The sequence below is a fragment of the Aulonocara sp. 'chitande type north' Nkhata Bay genome, linkage group LG15 (genome assembly GCF_057382095.1).
Source record: "Aulonocara sp. 'chitande type north' Nkhata Bay isolate Kocher_YH1m ecotype deep benthic linkage group LG15, A_spYH_male_GT1.1, whole genome shotgun sequence".
NCBI classification, from domain to species: Eukaryota; Metazoa; Chordata; class Actinopteri; order Cichliformes; family Cichlidae; genus Aulonocara; species Aulonocara sp. 'chitande type north' Nkhata Bay.
This window is the reverse complement of record NC_141358.1, coordinates 41,979,303-41,991,528: the sequence shown is the minus strand read 5'-3', so window position 1 is coordinate 41,991,528 and position 12,226 is coordinate 41,979,303. Positions and strand designations below refer to the sequence as shown.

Sequence of the window (12,226 nt, the reverse complement as noted above, 5' to 3'; positions counted from 1 at the left end):
TCTGCAGTTTATCCCTGTGGGCCTCGAGGAGGCTGTGACGTGAACCACAGACATGAAGAATAGGAAGGGACCACCAGACATTCTAGTGAAAGAAACCCGCTTTGATAAAATAAATAAAAGGGTAATGTAAATATGTCCTAGCATGTCTACTAAGATCGTTCTGTTTGAATAGATTAGCCTTTATTTTACTGGTAAATCTCACTGAGATCAAAAATGTATTTCATAAGAGACACGTGTCCAAGGAAGCAGCTAAACAGGCTCACAACACATAAAGATACACGAGCGATAAACAAGTGTCCACTGGTCCACTGCAGGACACCAGCTGCCTCCCAGTAAGAATAAGAAGCAGGCACTGTTACTGGTTACCTGAGCATCTGATCGGTGTAACCCAGCTTCCTGTAGTGTGTACCTGTTCAGGTCTTATCTCCACACTGTGTGTTTAATTTACAGGATTTGTTTTGTTCTTAAGAAAAGAGAAAAGTCAGCAGATTGTGTGGTTACTCATTCAGCAGCTCTCTAATCACTCACCATGAGATCGTTTCTGACAGTTTAACATAATCCAAGAAACTACTGCTGCTTGATTAAACACCTGAGTAAACAGACTTTTTTGTGTCCTCCGAATACTTTGAAAGATTTGTTGACTTGTAAAAAAATAGGTCCGTGCTCCCTGCAAACTGAGGAAGGCCTGCCTGCATTGATAGATGACAGGCTGACATGCGAGTGCACTACAAACAGCACTGTTTAAAGTGATCGGGATTAAAAATGAATAAATCCTAGATATGGGAGGCTCTGCACAACTGAGGCAGACACTAAAATCATTTTGACAAGTCTCATTGTGGTGTATGAAATAAATGCTGACTTGTGTGGTTTGAGCTTCCAGGGACTGATTTGCTCTCCTGTTCTGTCTGCAGCACTACTTTCATTTGAGCAGTGACACGGCTGACGGTGATATCTACCTCTACAATAAGCCCGGAGGCCAGGGGACGGGAGGCAAAGGTAATCACATTCTCCCAGCCCAGCACGTCAGTGCCACCAGGCCTCAGTTACTCTGTGTTTGAGGGGAAGGTAATCCTACAAAGACAGTCAACAGCACAGTAACCTCAAACCTGTCACCTGTGAATACCGATAGCCTAACCTTATCCAGGTGGGCTGCACTACTGTGTTCAGGAAAATCCAGCTTTGACACATGACCAGAGCCGGCGGTGTCTCTTATTGAGGCTGTTTGCCACAGCCTGTCTCTCTGATAGTGATGCAGGAGTCTACATGTAGGTTATTGCTGCTGTGGTGCTGGTTGCACCTGCTGGAAACCTGTAAGTACCTGGAGTCTGTATACTTACTGAGCACTGCTGATGTTCATTCCTGGTAGCCAGGACTAAGTCTCAGCACCTGGCAGCCATCTCGGCAACACCAAAAGGATGTCAGGTGATGTGAGACTGAGCGCCTGAACAAAAAAGAGGAGAAGCATAGACTCAGTTTCATTTGTCACAGAGACAAGAAATGTTGCAGCCTTGCCTCAAAATAAGGTTTAAAAACCTTTATTCTCTGATCAGACAACATTATGGCCCCATTAGTGTTCAGACACGTAGCTTCTCCCAGCTGAAAGCTGAACCCAGCTGTGGGCTGATACGTTTCTCAGTTTTTAAGCAGATCTTCAGTGCAGTGCGTCACCTTTGGCATTACGTGACACGTCTCTGTCCTCGTACGGGGTTTGGTGGAACCTGTGACACTAAGGTTAGAGTTGGTTTCGTCCACTGAAGTAAAAAAGGTTTTGTGTCTAACTGAAGGTGCAGGCCACCTTTTCTTCTGATTGGCTGTCCCTCAAAACAAGAAGCTTTGAACTGCAGGTGGGCGTGTACACAGCTTCCTACCTCAGATGCCTGCACGTTGCATGTTTGCACTTGTGGACGCTCAGAGTAGAAAAAGCAGTATGAAACTAAAAAGTGTTGAAAACAATGTGAAGCCTGAGCTTCGGCTCACAGGGTGACCTTTCAGTCCTCTGTCCTCATTATTCAAAACCTTAGGCCTTAAGTGGGCATCCACTGCCGTGACCACATATATGTGAGAGGAAGCAGAAAATGGCCTGTTTAAACACGGATCCATTTTCATAAACTGCTTTACAGCACTGACAAGTTCTCCTTGTTTACTGTGAACAAATAATGACTTGGAAACTTTGCTGTAACCTCAGCTCTTGGCTCCGTTTCCTTTGTTAAGCTGCAGATGTGGAGTCAGTGTGATATCGTCAAATTCGCTGACATTCTCTGTTTTTTGTCCTATTTATAACTCCCACATTAAATTCAGGAGACATTTCCCTGTCCCTGTCTGGCATAACAGAGACCATCACACTCGTCCTCCCTTTGCTGCACACTCTTAATTTCTGTGATGAGAATCAGCACATTTGTTTTCCTGAGGCGGCTCTCTTTTCCCCCTCCTTAACATGCACCTGAAACTTGTGTTTGTGTGTGTCTGTGTGTGTGTGTGTGCGTGCACGTGCATTAAGCTGGGAGCCTAACTTGCTCTTTAACCAGCGGTGACCTGCCTGTTGCAGGAAAGCTTCTCAGCTGTCCTGCTCGTTATGTGGATTGTTGTGAGCTGCACAAACCTTGAGCTAGCAGCTTGTACAGTGTGCTTTATGCACTCATGAATGTAATTTCACACTTGTGTAGAAATTGGTTTGCTTCATGTCAATGGTGCCTCATTTAGCTGTGCTCCTTCATTCAAATCGAGCTGAAGTTCTGCAAAGTTTTTCCACTTTGCTGTCATGCTTTCTCCTGCAGAACTGATCAGTTCCATTTCACATTGCAATACTTTCTTGTTTATCAATATGCTAATGTCATCTACTGGCATTTGAAGCCAGTTAAAGGGGAGTGCTGCTGCTTTGTAACTGAAAGGTTAGCTAGTTCACTACGAGAAAGCGAATGTATAACTCTCCAACCAAAGGGCAGCTAATTATCAATGTAAATGATGAGTTTACTGAATTGAAGCGCTTATGTATAATTACTGTTTCTGTGACACGTTCCCTGCCATTGTCAATACAACTCAACGTTTGGCTGTTAATTACACTGCTTCATTTTCATTTGTAGAATCATTGTGCCGCCCAAAGTACACTTCCTGTATTAACCAATAACAAAGATATTGTATATAATCAGACCTTTGGTTGCAAGTATTAAAAAGCAAAAGCACATCAAATGAAGAGGTGGCCAAGGAGACGGCCTGGAAGGGGAAAGTGGCCAAATTTACATCAGGTGTGGTTTTTGGTTTTGTAGAGTTTTGCACCAAATATTGGATCAGTATCAAACCAAGATCAGCAACAACTTCTCCTGGCATATCAGCTTCTTTAAAAATAAAAAAGCCAAGATTTATTTGTTTTGTTTTGGTACCAAGTAACTTTCCAGTGAACAGACACAGCGCTGCTTCCAGCTGCAGAGCAGTGGAGCTCTGGAGATGGCCTCCTCGAGTCTCTTTCAAACTGACCTCTGCGCGCCTGTCGAATCTAAACATCAAGGCTGATGTGAAGAGTTTGTCCCTCGCTCCTACATTCGCTCCACTTGCCGTCTAACTACTTTTTAATTGCTATGCAGGAAAGCTCTGACTGAATCTCATTAGTCTTAGCAGCTGTGGAACGAGGTCCTCAAGTTATATGATGATATCCAAGCCCCCACTCACTGTGTGAAATAACTCCCGAGTGTCAGACAGCTCGAAAAGTTGCAAAGTGAGAGATACCCTGACTCTCACCTGTGTTGCCTGACTGCTAATTAATGAAATGTTCTCTGATGACTCTTTGCTGCTCAGTCGTTTATCGTCTGAATCCCAGCTGACTAAATTAGGATCGGCTTCCAAACTAGCTGTGAGGTAACAGCTTCTGTTGTAGCTTCAGATTTTATTTGCACTTAAATGTCACGGGCCTTATCAACACTTGTTAATAGATAACATCCTTATAAAGCGCTTATTAACACACACTAGCTGTTAATAATATGCAAATGTGGCATCAGATATCACACAAGGGTTTATTACATGTTATAGACCCATTAAGACTCTAAATAGATTCTTATGCTTAATAGTGATGATACTTTATTATTTATTTATTGTGTTTAACAACTAACTCTGCCTTCATATTCTAAATCAGCAATAATACCTTATTAAGAAGTCCTGTTAACATGTAAATTATGTCAGCAAGCATCTTATAAAGACCTTTTTCTAACTTCCAGTCAGGTCATTTTGGTTTGCATCGACCGATTTGTGGTTACATTTCTCAGGAAGTGCACGTCAGGTTACGTGGGAGGTTGCAGCGTAGGGTTAAGTAGGGTTTTGGTTGGGGTGTAATTTACGGCGTAGATTTGACGCAGCAGTAAAACTCGCGTGCTGAGTCCTGTTCTTGGAAACAAGCTGCCTGCTAACCTGCTCAAACAAACTGAAAACCTTTTTCTTCACACAGGCTTAGACTTCACAGGTGCTGTTGCTTTGTTTTATTTCACCTCTCAGTGCAGTGAAAGCCTGCACAGCTTCTTCTTTTTTCAATATATTTTTATTGATTTTATAATTGAGCCGTATACAACAATCACCTTCCAAAGAACACAATAGAAGGTGGACGGCAAGTCAACGAGGTGGTAATGCAGCACACATAAATGTTAAGACAGAGCACATTTCACTTAAATTTATCCATCAGGCTAATGACTGGTTGCCAAATCTTATAAAACACTCTCTCTCGGTTAGACAAGGTAAACCTGATTTTCTCCAGATGGAGTACATTTCCAAATTCTCTCAACCACATTTCGAAGGTAGGAGGTTTATCAGACTTGCAGCTTTCTTGCCACAAGTGTGGTCATTGACACAACCTGCGTCTCTGTCTTGTCCCTTGCCCATCCTGGTTCAGACACCCCGAACAATGCTGCAAAGGGGAACATGGGACCTCCCTGCCAAAGGCTTTGGTCAGAAAATCAAACAGATGATTCCAAAAAAGTTAGTTTTTGGCATTGAAAGAAACGGTGAGGTAAAGTTCCTCGACCACTTGAACACTTAAGACAGAGGGCTGAAACGTTCTTGTATATTTTTTCCACTTTAGTGGGAGAAAAAAATACCTTAAATTGGCTCAGACTATGTCTAGCATTTACAGAACTACAATATGTATTCTTAATGCACTCTTGCCAAACATCACCAGTAACATCCACCCTGCCACTGCTCCCTAAAAGTATCAGATGAAGCACTGTATGTATCTAGTAAGGCGTGTAGGGCTCAGCTGACACGGAGCTGTCAACTGCACAGCTTTTTATGCTTTTTCATATGTGTTCAACACACTGAGTTTACCTGTAATGAAATGTAAATGAAGTTAAAGTTCAAATGTCTGTGAGAGGTCACACTCAGCAGGGCTTTAAACATACATTAGATAAAACTTATATATATATTTAAACTGCAGTTTAAACAGGTGCTTGTGTCAATACTTTAAAAACTAAACTATACCCACAAATGACTCTGTTGGTTGCCTCCGAGAGAAGCTCTTGGATTTTCTCAAATCCACACAATTCCCACTCCCGAGTGTCTTGCCTGAGTGCCTCTCCTTTGCTCGTGTCTTTGTCGGTTCTCAGTCCTCTTAAATGCTTAAATAGACGGCAGCTGGACTTCAGTAGGTTTGTGAAAAGCTTCTGCCTCTCATCCAAGAGGCTTATTCAGTTCAACTGTCAGCTATGAGGCACCTACAATGCAGCCTCCAGATCCTCTTTAAACCCCACGCTCACTCCTGGCCTGAGTTGACCTCGACAGCTCACATGAGGGTGGAAATGGGGCGATGTCTTCACACTTTGGCCCCAGTGATGCTCACCTTCTATCACACCGTGGCTCATGTGTATATTATTAACAGTAGGTGTACGAACATCCGGCCCCCGTACAAGGGGTCAGCCCCACCAGGGGATCTATACCTGTGGCTTGGTAACAGTTTGAGAACTGCAGAAGCCTCTTGGATGAGAAGCATATCCACGAACCTAAAAACATGTAGCTCCCCTCTTTTTAAGCACCCAGGAGACTGTTTTGCTCCCAGCATCAGGACTAAGCAACGATAGTTAATGGTAGCTTAGAAATGCAGTAACCAGCACAAACTCCAACACACAAACACAACAAAGCAACGAGTTTTATTGGTAATGACATAAGCAAGCTATGGTTAGACAGCTGGCTGCTGGGTTGGGCATTAAACAACATGGCAGGCTGTTTTGGTTTGGTGGATCAAATCTGACTCACAACCCTCTTTCTTTAAGCTAATGTTGGCTAATGCTAGTGTGCCTACAAACACAGAAAACTGTCTCATGAAGCCAGATACTGAGAATAAGGCTGGATGACTCCCTGGGCTGATCTGGCTATGTATAAATGAGTTTATCACCGAAACATCAGCAGACAGTGAAGTTGCAGCTAGCTGGCTAATCATGTTTTGCTTGCAAATATTACTGCAAGCAAAATCCCGCCAGTGGGTCGGCTTTACTAGTGTGGTGCCCAACAACTGCCACCCCCTCTTGGAGTTTCCTGGTGTTAAATTGGATAAAAATAAAATGTTATTGGTTTTGCATCCCTAATACTCTCTGTTCTCTGGGTCTTTTTAATGTTGACCCAGGTACCATGTTGGAGCTGGTTCAGCATCTCTTCCCACCTTCTCAGTTTAAAGGTACCTGCCCGTTTCACTCCTGCTGGTTGTGTCAACTGAAGCCTGCGCTGCTGCTGCTGCTCGTGGCCTTTTATTTATTTTCTTTGTAGTGCCCTAACACTGTGTTCGGCCTTTGTTAGGCTTCCATCAGCATATACATCGTTGTTGTTGTTGTTATTATTATTATTGTTAGCTGCATCCATCTTTTAGTTGGCTTAAGATTTGGCATGGACTTGCAGGGTGCATGAAATGCGGTGTTCCCAGGGTCTCTTCTGCTTACGGACATTAGTAAGAGTTCAACACAACCACAATGAAATGGACCTGAAATATAAGAACATACACTTTAAGTATGACACTGTGTAAAATGTAAACAGAAATGAAACTATTTGCAAATTTCATAAACCATTTTTTTCCACAACAGAACAAAAAAACCATTTTAAAATGTTGAGAAATGAAAAAGTTGGAACAGGGTCATGCTCATTAAGCTTCCCAGCTTTTATAGAACTGTTAGTCAGTCAGGACCGCTTTAGTTAAACACATGTATAGTTCCCGTAAATGTCTGAGGACGCTGGTTGCTGGATTTTTGTGGGAGGAATGTCTGATGGAGGATTCTAGATGCTCGACAGTCCTGTGTTTCTGTCGTCCCTTTCACTTAATTTCACTGCGGGCCAGTTCAGACTTTTGTATTATGAAGCTATGCTACTATATAATAGATGCAGTGTGGGGTTTAACATTATCATGTTGAAATGTGCAAGCCCTTCCCTGAAGAAGTGTCATATGTAAGGCAGCGTACGCTGCTCTAAACACGGTCTCTAACTGTGCCCTTTAATGGCGCCTGATCCCTGGGCACTGATGCACTCCCGTCGCACCAGCAGCAGGCTTTCATCTGAGCGCTGAAAACACGCCCAGTGGTCTTTCTCCTCTGCAGGCCAGAGGATCCAGTGTGCATGTTGCGCATAAAGAATTTCAAATTTGGATTTGTTTGACCTCACAGCATTTTTCCACTTGGCCTCAGTCTGTCTTTTGGATCATTTTTCTGCCTCGTGTTCACATTGAGCTTCATTATTGCATGATACGGCCCATTTTTATTCTTTTGAAAAACATTATTCTAAATTTGTTGCACAGTGTTTTGCAGTTTTTTTGCACACTGGTGAACTTCTGCTGTTAAATCAGAAGAAAACAAATTCAGTGTAAATATGTAAATGTTTTCTGTGTTCTGCTGTGAAGGAAATATGGGTTTATGGGATTTTACTTTTGTCTCGTCCTGGGGAGCATTTTATGATTTCGTTTTTATTTGTTGTGTCAAGCTCACCAACCAGTGTCAGTGTTGATAGACTGTGCAGAGGACGGCCATGTGCCCTGAGAATGGAGCCTGAAGTCACTCTGTGGCTGCCCATTAGACACACAGGCCTCATTTCCCAGCTTGATCGTTCGCTCACCATCATGAAGAGCCAGTTACAGGAAGCTTATATCAGTAACTGGCTAATGCAGCATGCTCGGCTGCATGCACATTGCAATGAATAGTCAAATATGAGATGCAGATTCACTTTGATAAGCAGTAAAATTAGCAATTTAAATTGTTTAAAAAATAAGAGTCATCTCGCCTATGGGGACTTTCCTATTTCTCTGAGCAGGGTCCAGTATCTCCCAGTACAGAACAGAGCGGGCACAGGTGGCAGCAGACATGATATTAAATAAGGCGGAGGTGGAGGGTGGAGGTAGGGCTGCAGAGTAGCTTGCAGTTTAAAGGAGCTTAGTTGGAGATTCGCAGTGACGGCTCGGCTGGTACCTGTACTGCTGCGCGAGGGTTTCAGTTGTTGCCGTCTTAGTTTAGTAGCGTGAGCTTTGTTGTCGTCTTTGTTGACTTTGACCCTCGTGTTGACCCAACATAGGCCACTAACACGGAAACACGCTCACAGACAAAAACGGGCCAATACTTGAATAACCTGCTTGATCTAACAACACATGTGAGTTTGGTTTCTTCTTACTGCCTTGGAATAATTACTGCTACATGTGATTGCGTAAGTTTTCATTTACTAAACACCGTGGTAGAAAGAACACAGCCGCGGATGCCCTCACTCATCCTTCCTTAAGCTTCACAGTATTTCTCAGGGAGTGTCAGCTTGTATGGGTTCAGCTCACTCCCAGTACTTTATTGAATTTATAAAGTGTACATACGTGGTGGTTATGTAGCTGTGTGTTAGCTCAGGAGCTTTCTTTGATAACTAGTATAACATCCTCAGACATGTGGTGGCAGCTATACTTCTGATGAAGCTTGTGCAGAGCTGTGATGCGTCAGGAAGTATGAGATGATCAATAATGAGGCCTGAAAACCTCAAAGTTGCTGGGAAATTTCAAATAAACATGAAATGAGGAGACTATGAATTGAAAACTAATGAGCGACCCAGACTTTGGTGATTTGAAGTTGGTCGTTTGAACACGTTCCCTGCTCTTTCAGGTATCGCCTGCATCGCCCTCTCCTTTGTCGATGCCCACGGTCGGCCCCTTCAAGTTCCAGCTCAGGGCGGTGCCGCCCTGCAGAAGTCCGAGAACTGCTCCGTCCCCCTGCACCCGGATCGCTTTAATGAGCTGACCGCTGTCGTCAAAGTGGAGTCCATCATTAGCGGCTCAGGTAATCAAAAAGAAATCGCAGTCATTTGTAAATGTTGTATCGATATTTTAGTCACAGCAGAACAAAGGAAACACGTGTTTATCAGAAGGAAAGAATTTGCCATTTTAATAAAAATATTAGCAGCAATGTTGATGACAGGTCGACAAGATTCGTGCAGCAGGAAACGGCTGTGAGTGGTGTTTGGTGCTCGGTGGGTCCATAAATAAGCTTTATTGAAGAGATGCTGGAAACAAGAATTCATCAACACAACAGTGCTGGTTTGGCCTCTGAGGAAGACGAACTGATTTACAATGAAAATGAAAAAATGCCTGCTTGTGTTCCTCAGAAATGAATTTTATTGCTCCTATAAAAGCTTAAATTGACCACCGAGTGAAATGCCCCGAGGAGAGAGGGAAAAGAAATGTATAAATATTCAGTTACTTTGCTCCTTTTTGAAACTTTCAGTGATGTAAAGTATCTGTTGAATGTAACCTGCAGCCGCGCATGTACGTGACGACTCACAAGCTGCAGATTTGCAGCCTGTAAACAGCTGATGCAGCCTGTAAACAGCTGATGCAGCTGTCACTGTCATAGCTGCACTTTTATTTTTCATTTGCTGCAGTTCTAAAAATCTCCATATTGTGAAGCTGCCTTTCTGGTGAACCTGAACTGTGTCTTTGCAGAAGCTGTCCACACACAGTGACTCGAGATCACAGGCCTTTGTATTTCTACAGTTCAATAAGCGTCTGTGTTATCTGAGCTTTGCTGATATTTTATTGAAAACCCAGCAGCCAATCAGAGCTGCAGACTGTAAACAAATTTGTATCTCAGGTGAAGCTTGATATTGACAGGGAGCCACTTTGATGTGCAGGATGTAGACTAGAGCCTCTTTCAGTCTGACATTATTAAAGGAGGTGATGAGAGGTTTGTAGCAATGCACAACTCTCTTAAAGGTGTGCTGAGTTTATGTTGATGCAGCTTGAGACAGAAGATGTGGCTCTGGGTGATCTTTCTCTTCATCTGCTCCAGAGCATATTTTAATATTAGGTATCACTGAGATCCAGATGTCCAAGCCCAAACTGAGGTAATGACCTGGTCTCCAGATGTTTTCATAGTCTGCGTAGATTAAGCACGACTTGAATTTAGCATGTGAAAATCAGTGCAGCCCACTTTTACAATGCCAAACTAATGTTTCCAGCAGAGACTGGGCTCATTGGTTTTCACATTATTCTTCACCCTCTGGAGAATCGTTTCACTGCTGGATTTGTTTATGCAACAAGGTTACAGCACGTCCCAGGAGGCATGTAAACGCCACTCATTTTAAAATGGATTAATTGCAAACATAAACATCAAACTGTGCTGGGGTTAACAGTCCAGCCGTTAAATTTAGTGTCCAAATATGAAATGCCCCTAAATCGGAACAAGTAAATCTGCCGGTTAATGAATACGAGTCTATTACGGAGCCACTTACGGAAGCTCAATTTGTCAGTGTGACACTGCAGCACACGGCCATAAATCAAAACGAAATCTCATATTTGGGGCTTGTTGTTATATAAAGTGTTAGTCACACTCTGCTGCTGGGATTGGTGAAATATGGGGGAAATAATAACCAAGCTGTTTTAGGCATTAAAAATAGTCATCGTCAGTGCTGTAGGTTTAACTGTGTAGTATAACCTTCACATTACATGGTTTCTATATAGTTTCATGACATGTTCAGTGAATTCTGCTGAAATATGAAGTGTGTGTGAAGCAGTGAACAGAGGCCACAGAGTTCACATGATGTGTCCCTAACAAGCATCTGAACATAACGGGCCATCGTGCCTCTGAGCAGGTGCTTTTTATTCTTCATCACCTTCTGCAATTAGGTTGAATAAATGTGTAGAAGTGACAGAGAGGGATGTGTTAGCTAATCGTTAATGCAATGTAATTTAAACTGTGCGCTACCATGAGCTGTTTTTAACATCGATATATCACAGACAGTTTAATCATGATCCTTGTGAGAGAAATGACACCATGGTGCAGATGATTAATGGCCCTTATCTGAGTCCGACATGGTGCCACAGCTGACCTGATATTAAGACCACATCTCTAAGAAACGTGTGCTGATTACTTCTGAAAGCTTAAGTGTTGGTACTTTTATCTCTACCTGGATTATAAGGAGCAACCCTTTCTGTGTAGGAACCCCTAAGATTTAAAATGACAGAAGCCTCGTGGAAATTACTGAGAGACGAGGGGCTTGGTGTCTACGCAAAACATCTAAACAGGCTTTACAGTTTTGTCACTCCAGTAAACACCTCATGCATGAGATGCAGGTGTTACCATTTCAAACTGAAGTCTCTCCATATAAGTAGCTTGTGCATGTAAATGAAGTATTTAGATATCTGGGCCCTATTTCAGGAAGCCGGTTTAGAAAACTCAGAGTGAAAAACGATACTCAGGGTTGAGTAACCCCGAACTGTCCAACTCGGAATATTCGGTTTCAGAAAGGCTGATAACAATTAGTTCAGTCAACGCGGAGTTGCATTAACCCCAAGTTAAGCGCACGCACGAGGATACATAAAGCCCTGATTAGTGGAGCACAGATTAAGCGAGTCACCATGGAGACGGAGGGAAAGAAGGCGCGGTCAATGTATCTTACAGCGCTTGAGGCTGAAATTCTGATGGCAGCATAGGGCTTTGGAGCGTGATGTCACGGGGGTGGGCGATAACATGCAAATTTTGCGGAAAAAAAGTAACACAGCCTCAGCTACAAAAGAAAGAGAGCATGCATGGCAAAACATGGCCGACAGAGTCAATGCGTGAGTGTTAATTTAAACATTGATCGAGGGATTTCCACCCATTTAACACGTTATTTTATTATATTTTATTTTATTTTTTATTTCATACATTTTATTTTGTGATGTGATTTGAGCGCAGGTGCAACCCAACAGGCCCCAAACGTTCCTGGCAGCAAGTAAAGATGAAATATAAAAATATAGTCCAAACAGGTAAGG

The 12,226-nt window shown here is 42.8% G+C and overlaps 1 protein-coding gene across 10 annotated transcripts in view; it reads left to right on the top strand.

Moving 5' to 3' along the window:
• Positions 1 to 12,226, top strand: part of szt2 (SZT2 subunit of KICSTOR complex) — a 106,654-nt gene that overhangs the window by 45,534 nt on the left and 48,894 nt on the right. For all 10 annotated transcript variants that reach the window (XM_086263529.1, XM_086263525.1, XM_086263522.1 and 7 more), the window contains 2 exons: positions 912 to 996; positions 9,081 to 9,254. In XM_086263529.1, the coding sequence (XP_086119655.1) occupies positions 912 to 996; positions 9,081 to 9,254 (259 nt within the window). The remainder of the gene's footprint in view (positions 1 to 911; positions 997 to 9,080; positions 9,255 to 12,226) is intronic.